General features: G+C 52.5%; 1 protein-coding gene across 4 annotated transcripts in view; it reads right to left on the bottom strand.

Annotated features, from left to right (window-relative positions):
* Positions 1-17,804, bottom strand: part of Nfatc2 (nuclear factor of activated T cells 2) — a 119,614-nt gene that overhangs the window by 29,324 nt on the left and 72,486 nt on the right. For all 4 annotated transcript variants that reach the window (XM_055596186.1, XM_055596187.1, XM_055596184.1 and 1 more), the window contains exons 6-7: positions 14,987-15,127; positions 86-141 (exon numbers count right to left, since the gene is read on the bottom strand). In XM_055596186.1, coding sequence (XP_055452161.1) covers positions 86-141; positions 14,987-15,127 — 197 coding nt within the window. The remainder of the gene's footprint in view (positions 1-85; positions 142-14,986; positions 15,128-17,804) is intronic.

The raw sequence follows: 17,804 nt of genomic DNA, 5'->3' as shown, positions 1-17,804 counted from the left end.
AGAGGAAGTTGGGGAGAACAAGGGACAGAGACCTCAGTGGGGACACGGAGATCTCAGGTGGCTGTCTGGGGGGGGGGGGGCTTACAGGCTGACTCTTGTCTTTATCCACTGTAGCTTCCATCTCCCAAATCTGCTGCCCATCTGGAAAAGACAAAATCAGCAGCCTTTGAAGGAACAGTAGATGCCAAAGACGGAGGCTCACCAAACCACATTCCCCATCATACCCCTTTATCAAGGTGTATCAGTGTACAGAGGGGTGTGAGACAGAAAGAGAGAGAGAAGAGAGAGAGATGGGGTGAGAGAATGCAGATGTGTGAGAGTTGGAATGTATGTATGCGTGTGAGAAACAGGTGTGTTTGCGAAAGCGTGTGTACGGGAGAGAATGTGTGTGTGAGAGAGAGAATGTGTATGTGAGACAGTACATGTGAGGAAGTTGTGTGTATGTGTCTGAGGGAGAGAGAGAGAGAGAGAGAAAATGTGTATGTGAGAGACTGTGAATGTGAGAGTTGAGAGTATGTGTCTTACTGTGTGAGGCCTTGTGTATGAGTGTGGCAGAGAATGTGTGTGTGTGAGAGAGTTGTATGTGTGAGACAGTGTGTATGTGTGAGAGTTGTGTGTGTGTGTGTGAAGAAGAGAGGAAGAGAGAATTATGCATGTACAAGGAGAAAATTGTGTGTCCACATATTCGAAAGCTGGAGAGACTTGTGTCCCAGTGGGAAACAGCCTGAGAAGAGCAGGAACGCAGCGCGCCCGCAGACTCCATTGTAGTCTGCTGCGATTCCAACGCCTGTTTCCCTTCCTGAAAATAAAGCCATGGTTCTCCATGGCACCTGATTACATCTGTCTTTGTGGCGCCTTTTGTCTGTTTCCTCACTAGGCCCTCAGCCCCAAGGCTGTCTCAGGAGCCTCATGATGGTTCCAGCTTGTTCCCAATGTCCCCCTCATCTGAGAACATGGTCGGTGGCTTAGCTGTCCCTCTCTATATCGGGACAGGACAGGTAGCCTGAGGGTGCCTGGCTCATGGGTCACCAGGAGGTGAGGAGAACCCTAAGCCCACCCGCAGCTTCAGGGGGCCCCCCTGTGAGTCACGATCGTGTATGAGATGGTTCTGCTCAGCAGTGGCCTCTCTTTCTCGGGGCAGAGGGCCGCTCATTCCGGTCTAAGGCCAGCAAACAGGGCCAAAAAAAACTCTTTATTTTCAAATTATAGATTTCTCTCCTGACCACCTACACTGACCGCTAGGCGGTTTTCGCTGAAACAAAACGTTTCCATGAGGGCTTCCAGGGTGTTCATGGAGCGGGAAGGCTGAAGGATATTAAATGGTTTTATGAGAAAGGGAACGTTCTCGAAGCTAGTAAATGCCTGGAAAATGCTGAGTCAAAGTCCACTGGGTTCCCTGACTCAGTAGAGACTTCAGCATGCTCACTACGGTGGGCTAAGAGACAGAGCACACCCCAGCATCTGGCCTCAGAAGCCCGTCTCTTTCTGGAGCAAAGCTATTCGTGTGTGTTGTAATCGCTTAGGTCTTCCAGCTCTGAGGGCTGGCTGGAGAGCTGTGGGCTGTGAGCAGCATCCCAACTTGCTGGCCTAGGAGCAACGACCTCTCTCAGCAAGGGATAAGCCAGAGCTCCCGGTCACAGCCACGGCTCCAGTCTTGGCCTTGGTTCAATGAGGTGCAATTCTGAACTTGGACTCCAGCATCTACATAAAGGTCAAATATGGCCACACTAATGCTTATAACCCCAGTGCTGCAGTGAGTGAATACAGGAGAATCTCTGGGGCTTACTAGTGCCAGCCTCGCTCTAGGTTCCGTGAGAGTCCCTCGCTCAGAAGTATAAGGTGAAATGTGATAGTGTCGGACCCTGGAAGTCCTCCTCTGGCTGCTACTCTGGCATACACAGGCATACACTACACCCCCAAAGTAAGAGAGAGCATGATGGAGGAGGACACCCAGCAACAAATTCTGGCCTCCATGTGTACACATACAAATGCATGTGTTCACAAACACATTACACACACACACACACACACACACACACACACACACAAATACACACACTAGGATAACCTGGTCTTAGATCCCTGTGGAAGGGACCAGGTGATAGTCTTGGCTGTCTACCAACCATGCTGGGGGAGGGGGGGAGTAGCCAGAGTTGGATATAAAAAAATGTCATCAGCTGTAATGGCTGCTGAAGGACCAGGAGAAGCCACTCCGGGGGCAGGAGAAATGGTGGACAAACGGACACCAAAGTCACCTAGCCCAGTGCCACCAGAATCCAGCTCTGCGGTGTGCAAAGGCCCAGACAGAGCTTGTCAGGGTTACCCTTGCTTTCATGTCAGCTGGCCCAAGGTCACTGACAGTGGGTTCCAGCCTTGCTCACTGACTATAGCGTGAATACTGAGCTAGAAGGCCACGTGGAAGCAGTGAAGGCTCCTCCTCTTGCCCAGCCTTTCACTCCCTGAGGTTAATCTCACAGTAGCCTTGCTGCTTTGAGGAGCACTTGGGAGGCTGAGGTGGGGGCCAGCCTGGGCTACAGAGTGACTCTCAAGAAACAGATAAAAACAGAGAGAGGGAAGAGGGGGGAGGGGATACAGTTGGGTGGGTTTCCAAAGCTTATCCTTGGGAGATACAGACAGAATTCCTTGAAGAACTGTCAAGAAGTTGAACCGCAAGCTTCCAGCCCAGCCCCCATCCTTGATCTGTGGCAGAGGAAACACTGACATGCAAAATGTCAATGTTCATGAAAAGGTATCACCATGGGTCAGATAGATATGGTCTTTTGGGTCTATGGACCCGGGGGAAAAGGACAGTGTCTTCACCCTCTTGCCGATGGGTGTGGCTACCCAATGAGGCACTGCCAATAGGAGCTTGGGTAGAAATGAATCGGTTCAGTGCCATCAGAAGGGGAACCTAAGGCTCAAAGGAAGTTTGTGTACAAGCTATCAGCCACAGCCAGCCCAACCAAATAGCAAGGAAGAGGCTTCCAGTGGGCCTGCAGAAAGAGGTAGGCACTCGGAGATGCTAAGAAAAGACATCAGTAGGCAGGACTTTGCAGTCACTCCCACGGCAACGCTAGCTTCATCAGCCCCTCACAAACCCTTCTTGCCTCCTGTGTCCCCTTACACTGCCATAGCTCTGCCATGGCCCCCAAGGTCCTTTATATTCCAGCTCCCACCCTGGCTGTCCTAAGTACCGTTCTTAACCAATTCTTGATACCTGCCCTGGTCCTCAAATTCCAACCTGTTCTTCCATATGCTCCCTCCCCCCAGAGGGGGGAGGCATGCCTGGCCTTTACCTCACTAACTAAGTTAAATGTCCCAGTCAGAGTAGGGAGCCGCTAGGTAGGGTCATGGGCTCGAAGAGGAGGAAGCCAGACTGGAGCCTGCAGGATCCTGGGCTGGCACACCCACATGGCACTCCACCCCCACCACACCCCCAGAGCTTAGATGTCGGCTCCTGTTTCCTGAGGATGCCCCTATGCAAGGCAGGGCCCTCTGGAGCTGGCAGGTGAGGGCTGTGCGAAGAACGTGCGTGTAGGAGGAAATGCCCACCTGCTCTGTGCGCTGGCAAGCCCGTGTGACACACTGCCTAGAACGCTTTTTGGAAATGCCCTGTTAACAGTGCCAATTCTCTGTCTCCTGCAGCTCTCAGTCATTTTATCCCAAACTTTGCAACAACAGACCTGGCCTGAAATCCTTGCTGGCCCCAGTTAGCGGTGTGGCCTTGGATAAGATGCTGTGTCTCTCTGTCTCCAGTTTAAAATGTGAGGGTGTTACAGCATTCGCATCTACTACTGAGTACACATAGATCAAACGAAGTAACAGGCTCCGGCATTGCGTAAGAGTGTGATACAGTCGGGGCTGAAGTGCCGGAGTCCCCAGGTTATTGAATGTGGGCATGTATCTCAACATGAGGTAAAACTGAAAACTTCACACATCTTGAATTCGTAGCCTAACAAGAATTCTCTGTTTGCAGTTATGGATCCACCTGCAGGGCACAGCTGGAATCTACAAAGGGATGGTATTGAGGTGGGAGTCTCTTACTGGACATGGCAACATGGCTCCCTGCAGCTTTGCTTTGAAAAATCGGTCTTTTTAGAGGCCCAGAGAGACAGCTCAGGGGTTGGAAGTACTCATTGCTCTCGCAAAGAACCCAGATTCCATTCCCAGCACTCGAATGGCGGCTCACAAACTGCCTGTGGCTCTAGCTCCAGGGGCTCCAACACCCTCTTCTGGCCTCTGAGGGTACTGCACTCACATGGTATACATACACAGACATAACTAAAAAATAACCTTAACGGGTCTTTTCAAGGGCTGTAATCTCAGCACTTAGGAAGCTACTGCAGGAGTATTTGGAGGGAGGTGAGGAGAGAAAACAAGGAAAAAGAGTGAGGAGGAGGTGGAAGAGGAAAGGGAAGAGAGAAGGCTACGTGCAAACGGAAAGGCAGCCAGCAATGACCAAAGCCAACTAAAGCCAGGGTCTCCCTTCTGCCTTTTGACCCTTCAGGACCCAGAGGCTCAAAGCTCAGGAGCTCGGGGACCCAGCCTGGTTCTGCATGCTCACAGAGCCCAGACTCAGTTCTGAGCAGTACAGCTAGCACGCCAGCAGGAAGTGAAAGCTGGCCTCAGTCATCTTCTCTATTTAGCCTCATTACCCGGAAGGCTCACTCAGAGGCTGGGCTCTAAAGAAAGTGTGTGGTTTGCTCTGTGTCTCAGCACCATGCTTTTTGGTTGTTGCTGTTGTTTTCTGCACCCCACATTCACAGGTGCACAAGTCTTCAGGGTCATGGGGAGGTGATGTTACCTACTCTCTGGGTACTGCTCTCTTGAGGCAATGCCTTCAAAACAAGCCCCCAGGGGCTTCCCTAAGGCTCATCTCATTCCAATCAGGTTCAAGTCCTTCCTGCAACCAGCACTGACTGCCTGTGTGGCCTTCAAGTGGTGGCTAAACCTCTCAGTGTCTTCGTTTCCTCTAAGAATCAATCAGGCTGAGTATTAAACTAGGCAGTTTCAAAAACAATGCTCATCCAAAAGCTCAGGCCACCATGAGTGTCGCCACCATCCTGCTTTAGAATCTGGGGTCTCACACTGGCCTCTAGGGAAGGAGAATTGGCTGGGTCTCTATTTCAGGCTTTGGGGGGCTGGGGTCTTTGCATTCATTGCTCATGGTCATTCAGGGCTGGCTGAATCCTTTATGGTAGCTTGTAGCCAGTAAAGAAAGAAAGAATGCATAAGCGGATGGATTGATGGGCAGGCGTATGGATTGACAGAGAGTAAGCGGATGGATGACAATATAAGTAGGAGGATGTACGGGTTGGTGGGTGGAAGATGGATAGATGAATGGATAAGTAGATGGATGGGGTGGATACAGAGAAGAGTAGGTGAGTGGAGAGATGGGTGGATAAATGGGTATGTGGGCGAAGGATGGATAAATGTATGGAAAGGTGAGTGAGATATAGATGGATGGGTTGTGGTTGGGTAGGTAAATGAATGGATGGGTGGGTGGGTGGGCAGATGGATGGATGGATGGATGGATGGATGGATGGATGGATGGATGGATGGACAGTTGAACAGGTAGATATCAGTTATACCAATCCTGGGCAGTCCTTAGAATAAGGCAGATCTATATTTTTCCTAACTGGAAACCACACTCAATTTATTAAAAAGCAACCTGGCTCAGGACCTACAGACCAGCATGTGTGGCATGAGGCCACCTTGTGGGTCTATAAACATGGCTCTTGGACGGGGGCAACTACAGGCATGGGGTTGCTGTTCTGTGCTTGGTAGACAGAGGCAGGAGGATGGTACATAGCTGGACCCCATCTCAAAGTAACACTAAAAAAGGTGGGGAGCCTGTGTCCAAGCCACTCCCAGGTCATACCTCTGCCTGGGCTAGCTGAGGAGAGATTGTGGCGACATCTTCCTGCCTCCTCTCACTTATTCAAGACACCATCTGGCTCTAACTTGCTTGTGTTTTAATCTTTTCCTTTTTTTAAAAACCGAGACAAGGACTCATGTAACTCGGGCTAGCTTTCAACTCTGTATGTAAGTGAGGATGACCTTGAACTACTGAGTCTCCTGTCTCCTCCAACATGCTGGGGTTGCACGCATATTCCGAACACACAATTTATGCCGTGCTGGAGATGAAACCCAAGGCTTTGGTCATGCCAACTGAGCTACATTCCCAGTCCCTTAACCTTTTCTTAAAAAAAAGAAAAAGGTTTTCTTAGGAAAAAATGTATGTGGCAGCTACCTGCTAACCTGCCTGTCCACAGGCACCCTGGGAGCCACAACCATAGTAGCTGGGTGCTCAACACATGCTGGCTCAGACATCACGTGGTACTCACACTGCAGGCCCTGTTCAGTCTCGGGACAGGGATGAGCACCCTCCTGCCCTCCAGGGGTTACCCAGCCTGGGAGACAGGACCTGGCCTCTCACCAGAGCTCATGACAGAGACTCAAAGGTCTTCACTGTCCTGGAATGGGGACCCTGCCTCCGCCCCCTGTCCCTCCTTGTGCTCGTGGCCACCTCATTTCTGCCCCTGATCCACACAACTATAGGAGCCACCCAGCTTTCTCCAACCTTCATGCCACGGCTGCCATAGCTCCTGCCATGAAACGGAAGCTGGGCAAGGGGCAGGAAATGTGGGGGCACATGAGAAACCCTACCAAATTGATGTGGCTTAGCCCCCAGGTTATTCTCAGGGTCTCAGCCCAGCATCTCACACTTCCCAGTTCCTGATCCCTCGGGTCTAGGGCTCAGGCACACTGGTTCCTGTGGGACAGACCTGAGAAGACTCAGTGCGTGGCTGCCATCCCGAGATGAAATAAGAAATCTGGTCTTTGAAGCAGATATTTGGGGAAACTCCCTTGGTCTAAAGGGAACAGGGCTTGGCAGCCAGCACAGAAGGGGCCCTTCCAGCCTTAGTCAGAGGAGAAAGAAAGGAGCCAGGAGTTGTGAGCAAAGAGGCTGGAGATAAAGGAGCCTTAGCAAGACTGCAAGGAAAGGTGGGAGTGAGAGGCTCAGGTCAGTGGACTTCGCAGGCTTTGGGTATCCTCGTTAGGCAATCTGACCAGGGTGCACAGAGGAGGTAAAGGTGTGATGGAGGGAGAGACAGATGAATGGTTGAAGGGATGAAAGGAGGGGTGGGCAGGAAGGTCTAGTTGGGGATAGAGGAAGGGAGGCAAGGATGGATAAGTGCATGGATGGATGGATGGGTGGATGGGTGGGTGAGTGGATGGATGAATGATGGGTGGATGAGGATGAATGGATGGATGCATGGATGGATGCATGCATAAATGAATGATAAATAGATAAGGATGCATGGATGGACAGAAAAACAGATGCACAGGGCTAGGGATAGTGCTTGATTGGTAGAGTGATTGCCCGTCATGCACAGGTCCTGGGTACTGATACCTAGTACTCCATAAACTGGACACAGTAGCACATGCCTGAAATCTCAGCACTCAGGAGGTAGAAGCAAGAGGATCAGAAGTTTAAAGCCATCTTCAGCTACATAGTAAGTTCAAGGCCATCCTAAGCTACATGAGACCCTGTCTAAAACAAATAAAACAGATATACAGAAGAAGAGAGAAGTGGGGGAGGAGAGAAGGGAATAGAGGGGAGAGGGAGAGAGGGAGAGCAGGAGGGAGGGAGGGAGGGAGAAGTAGCTGGACATGCAAACCTGTGACTTTATGTCTGCTGGCAGCTGAGAAGGGTTAGGGAGGGGCTCACAGGAAGAAGCAGGCCTGGGGAAGGGGACTGAGCCCCAACTGTCTGCCTGGAAGAGGGGGTGGCCATCACTCCCAGGAGGAGCCAGCCGTCTTTCAGGAAAATGGAGGCGAACAGCTGCAGCACTTGGGTCCTGGCCTGCTGCTGGGCTAGAGTGCGTGTGGAGGAAACCCAGTTCACTCAGGAAACCAAGCCCGAGGCAGCCAGCATGGTCCTGCCCTCCAGCACCAGCTACACAGAGGGCCGAAGTCACTTCAGCCTGCACTTTATGACAGCTAGGACACACCTATCAGGGAGGTCAGGGATGTCCCCTTAGCTTAGGCTCTCCTGGTGACAGGAAAGCCTGGACGGGCTTAGACAGATCTGCAGAGGAAGCGCTGGATTCCTACACCAAGCCTCTCTCCTGACCCCACTGGCTTGCCACCAGGATGGCAGTGCCTCACCCATTTCCCAGTATCCACTTGCTCCTCTTCCTGCCCATGCTTGAAGATCACCTGAGTAGTCTTAAAACAGTAAGGACATCACTGAAACCCTCCAATTTCCCACTGCCTTGGGGCAAAACCAAACTCCCCTCTATGCCTAGAGGCCCGATGTTCCTCACCCCATTGCCCACAGTGCCTGTCTCCATCACTGTCCGGGGTCCTGGACATCCTCCGGCCTGAGACACTCTTCCTTACAGTCTATGCATCCTCTGTTCCCTCCTGTAAGGCTCTACTCAAAGCCATCTCTTCTGGAAAGTTCCTTCCTGATCTCTCTGCCCAGGGTTTTCAGATTCCACCAGTGAAAGCAGGCCACTGTCCAGTCACACTCAGACTTAGAACACCGAGTTCTACTTTCTACAATCATGAGTGCTCCTCTCTTTGCTGCTGCCGGGAACGCAGGCATGAGAGCAGCTTGTGGCTTGTCTGAGGGTCACGGCGAGCAAGTATCCTGCACCCCTGGCCTGCACCCCTGCAGACTCCGTGCCCCGCTGATAAAGAAGCCCGAAGTGTTCCACCCAGGGCAGGGCTCTTATCTGTCATGCTGCCCTTGACACACAGTAGGTACTCAATAAATACCCTGAGGAGGCTGTGGAAGCCCTGGGGGCCAAGTGAGTGGCAGTCTACCTTCCACAGAGGCCCTTTGACACCTGCCTCACCCCCACCCCTCCTGCGGCCTCTGTCCTCAGAGCTGAGCATTGTCTACAGACAACGGCAGATGCCAGGAGCTCTGGGAACCAGGAAACTGGGGTTTGGGGCCCTGCCCTCCACTGCTAAGTTCTGTCACCTCAAGGAAGTCTGTGGACCGCTGTGTGACTCAGCACCCCCATCCGTGGAGGGGGAAGGGAGGGAGCTGCCATCACCCCAGCTCTGCCGGGCCAGGACTCAGAAGTCTGGAGGCTCTCCACGTGAAAGGGGGACGCCACCCACTATGCTGGAAAGGATGCTTCTGATAGCCAAGGAAGCAGTGTGCCCTGCCTTGTAGCCTCCAAGTGGAGAGGTCAGAACTCTCCCAGCAGGGCAGCTGATACCTCCGGTGCCCCAGAGTGTGCCTGTGCGGGTAGTCTTTATCTTCCGTTTATGTTCAAACACCACAGACCCCATTTTAGAGTTAGGGAAACTGAGTCCCGAGGTACACAGCAGATTGGGTACATAGCAGATTTTGATGGACCCACCAAAGCCACCGACCAGCAGGGTGGCTCACAGAGACTATTGGTGCCAGGGACATTTTTTTCCCCTCTCATTATGTGTTTTCCATTTATGATGTTTTTGGACAAGGTATTATGGAGCCCAAGGAGGCCTAGAGCTTGTTTTCGTAACTAAGGGTGGCCCTTGAACTTTTGGGGTTTTGTTGTTGTTGTTTTTGCCCTTGAACTTATTTTTTCACTTTCACCTTCCAACGGCCAGCGTCACAGGCAAGCACCCCATGCCTGGATTAGCTGCTGCTGGGGATAGAACCCAGGGCTTCATGGGTGCTAGGCAAGCCTAGCATGGATGTGGCCAACTCAGCCACATCCCAAGTGCTGGGATGAGAGGCACGTACCAACCACGCCTGGCTCCACCAACTTCCAAGGGCTCAAGTTAACTCCGACTCAAGTTAACCAGGAAACTCCTTCCTCTGTGGCCTCTTGCCAAGATTCCACATAAAATGAGGATGATTGGGTAAGGATGCCTCTCAGAGAGAATGGCCAGAGAGTAAGATGCAGGTAGGAGAAGGGACATCCCGACTACCTCAAGAGACTGGTCTGTGCAAGGAGGTGGGGGCTTGGGCACGCACACAGTGTCAGAAAAGAATGTGTTTTCTGTCTCCGTCAAGCCTTCAGAGCTGCTGTCTGGCCTCTGTCGTTGGAGGGGGTTGAGAGAGGGTATGACACCGGCCTCGGCCTCGAGTGAGTCACTGAGGGCAAAGGTCCCCTGAGCCTTAGTCATGCCATCCAGCCTGGAGTCAGTGCTGTTCAGAGAAGCCCACCCAGGCCCCAGGAAGCCACACCCCAGGGAAAGAAACAGGTGCAGGAGGAGCTGCTGGGAAGGTACCTCGAATTCCCTCACCACGCTCTTTCATGAAAAAGTACTTAATGAGCAAAAATGTTTCAAAATGTATTTTAAGCACATACATAATTTTATTTATTAAACAAAGCCCAAACGATATAGCCTTTGGGAACCTGGGAGTAATAAAGTGAGTCACGGCTGGCCTTGGTGACTCAGTGGGAAAAAGGGAATTCCACCGCCTACGCCTCCTCTTGAAAAAAAAAAAAAAAATCAATTTGCTTTCCCGACAGGTGATGGGAGCCTCTGCCATCAGACCGCGCCAAGAAAACCATCCAACAAAACAAGAAACCGGCTTCAAAAAATTTTTAGTTGTAGAGCTGAGTAATTTGATGTGGGCCTGTGTCCAGCCTACGCCCCCGCGGGACACAGAGAGCCCGGGAGTGGCTTGGCCAGGGCTAGGGGCCTGAATTAAGAAGGACTTACCAGCTGAAGAATTCCAAAACCCTGTGTCACATGGAGGAACCTTCCAAAACACTGGATCACGCCAGCCTCGGGAGTCGGTGGGAGCCATGGTAACCCTGTCTCCTCAACCACAGCGCTTGTGTTTTTGTGTCCTTAGATTTTTTCCTGTTTTGCAATGTTTTGCTGGGACCCCCGACTCTGCCCGAGGCCAGGGGATAGGGGCCAGGGTTCCCATCGAGGGCAGGAACAGCCTGGCCTCCCCGCCTGACCTTCCCTGGAAGGCTATACATCTTTTATTTTGCACAACACAGAGGAGCAGAACGATCCCTGGTCCTTCTCTTGACTTCTCTTTGACGTGACAGGAGGAATCACTCCAGAGTTCAGGCAAATGGCACTCTAGGGATCCAGCCCTTTCCCCAGTTGGAGGCTGACCTAGGTGTCCCCGGTTTGGTACCTTTGAACCTCAGTCAGCTTGTCTGTGAATGGGGATAGGGCAGCCACTTCTCAAGGCTGGAGGGACAACGGGGGGGGATGCTACTCTCCTTCGGCATAACGCATGCATGGTTACTATGCACAGAGACAGTTCTGGAAGTTGCGAGAACAGGGTGAACAGTGAGTCCCTGCTCCCAAGGAGCCAAAGCTCTACTGTGGGGACCAGCAGACCCAAGAGAGAGCAGATAGACGGATGCAGCGCTGAGTGCCACCCGGAAAATGGAGCATGTCGATGGGACAGGAGGAGATGACACAGTATGTGAAGGAACGGGGGCGGCGGGAAGAATGTTACAAAGCCAACGGCACATGCCGAGGTCCTGGGGCAGGAAGGAGCACTCGGTAGCTGAAGACAGAACGAAGAGGGTTTTTCTGCAGCCAGGAAAGCCGAGGGGAGAGGCGCTCAGCTGAGATCAGAGAGACGGGCAGAAGCAGAGTCTCACGGGTCCCTGCAGGTCCTACAAAGAATTAAAAATAGGACCAAAACTCATAATAAGCCTTATTATGACTGCTGCTATAAATAGAACCGCACTTTCCAAAACACGGGGCTCTCCTAACTCAAGCACCCTGCGGGCCCCTCTCCTTGCAGTTTTTCCACCTCCTCAGCTGGTCCTCCCGATGGAGTGGAAAGTGCCAGGCCCGTTTTAGCGGACAGCTATAAAAAGCATGCTGAGGCTCCCGGTGCCGATGACCAAACTCTGGGGCTAAGATTAGCCCGAAGCTGTCACCTTTCCTAATGGGAACAGCAGCTGGGATTCCCCTGCCTTGGAAAACTTCGGCCGCCCCACCCTGCATGCAGCGCCTCCTGGCCAAGTGTCCATGGAGATGGACACAGGACCAGTTTTGGAAAAAGCAACTTCAGCTACATGGATTCCCCCTGCAGGAGGTGAACCCTCGAGGTCAAAAGAGCAGACTCCGTGCCTTACAAACATCCTGGTTCCCCCTGACAGGGCTGAGAGGAGCCACACAGCCCTCTCAGGGAAGCCCACTTCTTGGGCGAATGTTCAGGATGCCTCAAAAGGCCCTGCTGGTCCCTGACATCCTGGAGTTGATATGAAAGCCTCTTCCCAGTGAAACAGACATCATACCAACAACTCGGCAGAACTCAGTTCTCCACCACTACAACCTGGTTCAAGCCTGTGCTTCGGGGAAGATGGAGCATCTTAGAGCAAATCAAATCTGAGCTTTCCTAGGCCCTGGAGCCAGGCTGCCTGGACTTAAGTCTTAGCCCTACCATGTGCCAGCTGTGTGATCTTCCTTAAGCTGCCTAACCTCTCTGTGCTTAGAGTCTGAGCTCTAGAATTTGAGGGGAAAGTAGCTCATTTGGAGGGCTACCAGATTAGATAACCTAGGCAAATGCTTAGAACAGAGCGTGGCTCGGGGCTAGTGACTATTGCTTTTGAATGTCTCCTGGCTTTCTGGGTGAACTCCATCTTTGTTCTTCCCTTGCAAAGTGTACTGATGACTAGAGGAAAGAATGGGTTTACTCAACTTCCATCTTTCCACGGAGGTCACAGAGGCAGGAGCTTGAGGCGCCTGGTTGCCCAGCTCACGTTTGGCGAGCATTCTCAGTGGGCTCAGCCCTGCGTGTATAACTCAGCCTGTGGGTGCCCCTCCTATCTTCTCAACTCCCAGAAGGGTGAATCGCTTCTATCTGACCAAAAGAAGTCCTTTCTCAGAGAGGTCCAGTAATCTACCCAGGGTGGGACAGCAACCAAGCTCTGATGGCTTTCACGTCTGCTGCTGTGATAAAATATTCTGAGAAGCAACACAGTAAAGACACACAGGTTTATTCAGCTTCCAACTACTGGTCAGAGTCCATCATTTCATGAAGGTCACAGCTTGAGACAGCTGATCACCCGACAGAGAGAAATGAGTACACCCTTGCCACCTGTTAGCTTCTTTGGCACAAGTAGCTTTTTCTCCACTCCTGTGCCTAGGGAATAGTGCTGCCCGTAGTGGGCTGTATCTTCCCACATCTAGACAATTCTCCACAGACATGTCAGTCAACCTGACCTAGACAATTCCTCGTTAAAACTCCCTTCCCAGGTGATTCCAGGTTGTGACAAGCCGATACAAATCTATTCATCGTGTAGTCTGACCTCGAAGCCTGGGCTTAGGAACACGTAGCTGTCAACCCCACTCCCACCTCCTAAGCTTGTTCAGCCTAAACCCACACACAGACAACATGTGCCTCACACAAGGAATGTGTCCAAGGCTCTGAGGAGACCCGAGGACCACAAAGGCAACCACAAATGTTCAATAGCCACAAGCTACCATCTCAGGGCACGTGACTCCCCCACAACCCCAACTCCAGGGGCAGAGAGAGAGAGGCCAAACCACAGGCCAAGGCCACCTGCTGTCTGCAGTATGTAGACGAGCCTTGACTATCAGCTTGAGGATGCTCAGTTGGATGGGAAATTTGCCACTGTGATTATTCCCACTCGCTCACTTAACTTTTCAAGGCTGGAGGCTTCTCATGATGAGGTCAAGGAAGGTATGGATGGCACAGCAGCGAATGCCAATCAGTCAGTGCCCACTCACTCATGCAGCCAGCGGTTCAGAGCTACTGACCTCTGCACTGGCAGCCAGCTGGCAAGGCCCAGCAGGAGGGACCCTCCCATTTTCTTAGATGTTCCTTCCTGTCAACCCCAAGGCCCTGTCACCTTGGACACGAGTAACAAACGTTCGTATCTTATTAGCTTGGTGCTTAAAGTCATGTTTGTCCTGTCAATATTAACAGCAGGCCTGAGGATAGTGCCCTGATACTGGACAAGGCACGTTCCCTGGGCATTTACAGTGCGTGTCAATCGCATGCTTGAACATCCGCTAAGGCAGCCTGTTACCTTACCACGCCCTGCCGGTTAACATTTTCAACCTGACAAGACTTAGAGCCCATCAAGAGACATGTCTCTTGGCATGTCTGTGAGGGGTGATCTAGACAGGGTTTAATGAGGTCAGAAGACTCAGCCTAACTGCCCAACCAAATTAGAAGAAAGGAGCTGAACACTAGCTCCAGACTGGAGGACATGACCATGAGCCCCTTCCACCTGGAGACAGGCTCTGTTGTCAGTTTTACTTTCAGTTCCCACCCCAGTGTGTCTCCTGTCCCCACTGCCACTGGGGTGCAAGTGCCTCAGACCCCCAAACTGCTTCACCATCAGATCTCAGGCTTCTCACAGAATTTGCTCTGCTGTCCCCCTGCTGTTCTGACGGTAGCGGGCCTTCCCATACCTGCTTGCTGCTCTCCCTGTCCCCACTGGAGGCCATCCTGTGGGTCAGCTATTTCACAAGCATCTAATAGAGATCTCAGCGCTACCCTCAGCTAACCAGGCTCTGCTGCTCTGGCTCAGACCCCATGGCTCTCCGCTCCTAGACACATTGCCTTTGACAGATGAGGCCCCTGGCTCATCCAAGGAGATCCAGAGTTCATCAGACCCAACGCACACATTTCCAAAAGGGGACCCACATCCCAGCTCAGCCCCTTTCCACACTGGTTCCCCTATGCAACGAAACTCAGTGACAAAGTACCTACCTCACAATGACACTCCAGCGCCTGCCCTGGAGCTGCAAAGCACTGTTTCTCCTCTTAATAACCAGAAAAGGTATTTTTTTTTTAAAGGAAAAATGTTTGCCTATGTGATGAAAAAAATATCAAAGCAAGATTGATGAAAGGGGACACGTTTAGACTCCGTGGAAACATTCAAGCGTGTCACCCCCATCAACGGTGACCTGCATGGCTGTGGGTCACCGCAGGATGAGCCAGAAGAGTGAGAAGTCACCCAATAGGCTGGAGTGTCTCAGAGAACTGAGAGAAAGTGAGACAGCCACTGACCTGTGGTCTTCTCCATGAACACGACCTTGGACTCGGCGGTGAAGTTCTGGCCCGTGAGAATCATCTGCTGGCCCCCATACACCAGGCAGCTGTCCACATCTTGTCTCTCCACCATGGGCAGCTCGTGGGCAGAGCGCTGAGCTGAAGGCAAGAGGAAAAGACACACCATGACCCAGAGAAATCCCTCCGGGGTCGCAGCAGAGAGGTGGGAATGGAGACCCAAGGGGAATCTCCAAACATCACATCCTCAGAAGAGCCGCAAGCCGCTCAAGAATCCAGGGTAGACGCCTGTCTTTCCTGCAAAAGAGGCAGGAACCAGACAGACTGGGTCTTCATTCTCCTTTATGCAGGGACAGGCCAAGTTGAGCCCTCATCAAAGTTCCCAGTGTTATGTTGTTTCTTCCCTACACTCTTCAACCCAGACTCAAGGTCCCGTTCAAGCTTACAGCATATCCAAGTGAAGTTTGTGGGTGATTCTGATCATAAGCCATATGCTCCAGGATCTGACCCCCTGGCTTCACTTTCCAGAGCCTCCCCCCCCTTTCCATCAATGTGTTCCCACCAATTTCTAGAACTTCTAGAACATTCCATTTTTTTCACTCCCCCTGTCTTTCATAGATAGATAGATAGATAGATAGATGAAAGATAGATAGATAATAGATAGTGTGTGCATACATGTGAATATTTTTCTGAGGGTGGAACACAGGTCCTCGGCCTGCTAGGTAAACACTGTGCCCCTAAAGCACCAGACTTTGCTATGTTTTCTGCAAGCTCTCACCTCTGAGTGTCTGTGCTCTCCTGGGCTCTTGCCCTCACCCTATGTGAGTGGTCCTTCCTTCATCTCCTCAGGTCCTACTCAGCCTCCCTCGGGAGGTTCCCTGGGCCTCACTTCCACTTCCTTACCCCCAGCCCCTTTCTCTCCTACTTCCTCCTGCTTAGCCCTTCTCTGGAGAAAGGCACACTTTTCAGCCAGCCTGTGAGAGCTGTCCTCAGCCCTGGGAGAGCGGTCCAAGAGATGGCTGAGTACAAAGAGACAGGTCCCTCCTATCCCTGTTCATCTTTACCCACGATGAGTGAAAGCTGGGCAGGACAGGCCCGCACAGTACACTCAGGTGTCCACAGCAGCCTCCGAGGAAGTGAGACAGCAGAGATTCACTTTCAGCTGTAGGCAGGTTCTGCCTGCTTGAGACAGAAACCCTCCGAGGCAGGCTCAGCACCAGAGCTGCCCCTCGGCCCCTCAGGCTGTGGGAGATGATGAATAGAGGCAGGTGGGTCACCAGCTAGGTGACAGAGAACCTCTGGCTGCAGCCAGGTCCCTCCCACTCCCGTAGGCCCCTCCCTCCCTCTCAGCGCTGCCTTCTTGGTGAGTCAGCTTGAGCTCCTGGCTCTTCTCCGAGAGCTGAGGACTAGGCAGTGGGCCAGGTCTTTCCATGCCAGGGCCCCTGGACCGCCCCATCCGGGAGCCAGGAGCCAGCCAGGAGCCTGAGCAGTGCCTGTGAGGCCCAAACTTAACCCTTTCCTTTCATGTCAGGCACATATCACCCTCTTCCTCTGTCCCCAGGACTGAGGGGGGTCACACTGAGCAGCAGGTGCACTTAGCCCCCCCCCCCCCCCCGGCTTCCACTCACTTCCTAGTGACTCACTACCCAGCCTTACTGTCCTGATGCTGGCTCTCTCTGCTCAGAGCAATACCACCTCTCACCACCTGTGGGCTCCAGGAGGTGTTGAGGGGCCGGGGATAAAACTGCTAATTCCTCCCACATGGGCATGTTATTAAGCCCGTCTTGCAGTGTGGGAGCCCCTTGACTTTCTAATTGAACTACTGCTAAGGCAGGTTTACTAGCAGCGAAAACAGCAGCTACAGAGGCAGCTTTCAGACTTGCCTTTGATGGAAGGGGATGGTGGGGCTAGGGGCTGCTGGCCCTGGAGATGCCAGCAAGAGCCACCCCTCCCATTTTACAGGTGGAAAACCTGAATCATCGCTACTGGGGAGGCCAGCCAAGGGCCTGCAGCCAGCCAGGCCGGGACCAGGCCGGGTGAGCTCCCTGAGGGGTGGGAGCCTGCCATGCATGAATCACCATGCACTGTGCAAATACTCGGGTCTGGGGCAGCCGCCTCTCCACACAGCTCCTGGCTTCTGCAGGCGGCAGCAGCCACCTAGGCACAAACTGCAATGCTACCTTCTTCCCCTGAGGGGACAGTGTCTTTAGCACAAGTGTGAAGAGAGCAAGTCTACTTCCCAGAGGCCTCAGAGTCACACCCGAGATGTGGCCAGGCCTTTTGAATGGGCTCTCAGGGAAAAGCAGGCATCTGGCTTGTCCCCAGCCGCAGCCGAACACCTCAGTGGCCTTCTAAAATGTAGACTGCCACTTAGGGGAGGACCCTTCTTTACTGTGGGTCTCCCACCTAGGGGCTGGACCCTTCTTTACTGTGGGGTCATGCTGTGTAGTAATTGAATTTTCAATAGCTCCCTGAATCCCTGGTCACTTCCTGCTGGCTGCCAGTAGTGCCATGCCTACCAGCTGTGATACCCAAAACTGCATGCAGACACGGCTGGTGTCCCCTGGAGGAGGAGGGACACAAAGTCACTCCTAGCTGAGAGTAACAGTTGTAGAGACTCTGGCTTAAAAAAGAGTCTGAAGGCAGGACCACAGCTGCCATTATTTAGAAAACAACCCTAATGGTCCCGGATAGCCACAGTCAGCATAATGCGTGGCATCATTGCTGTGGGGGGATAGGGGATCCTGCATCTGCAACCCCGAGGCCTAACGACCCTGGACATGTCACTTCACCATGCCAAGTCTCCTCCGTGGCATCA

This window comes from Psammomys obesus, unplaced genomic scaffold (genome assembly GCF_907164565.1).
Source record: "Psammomys obesus unplaced genomic scaffold, mPsaObe1.curated_primary_1811, whole genome shotgun sequence".
NCBI classification, from domain to species: Eukaryota; Metazoa; Chordata; class Mammalia; order Rodentia; family Muridae; genus Psammomys; species Psammomys obesus.
The sequence above is the reverse complement of the archived record's forward strand: the minus strand, read 5'-3'. Positions and strand labels throughout refer to the sequence as shown.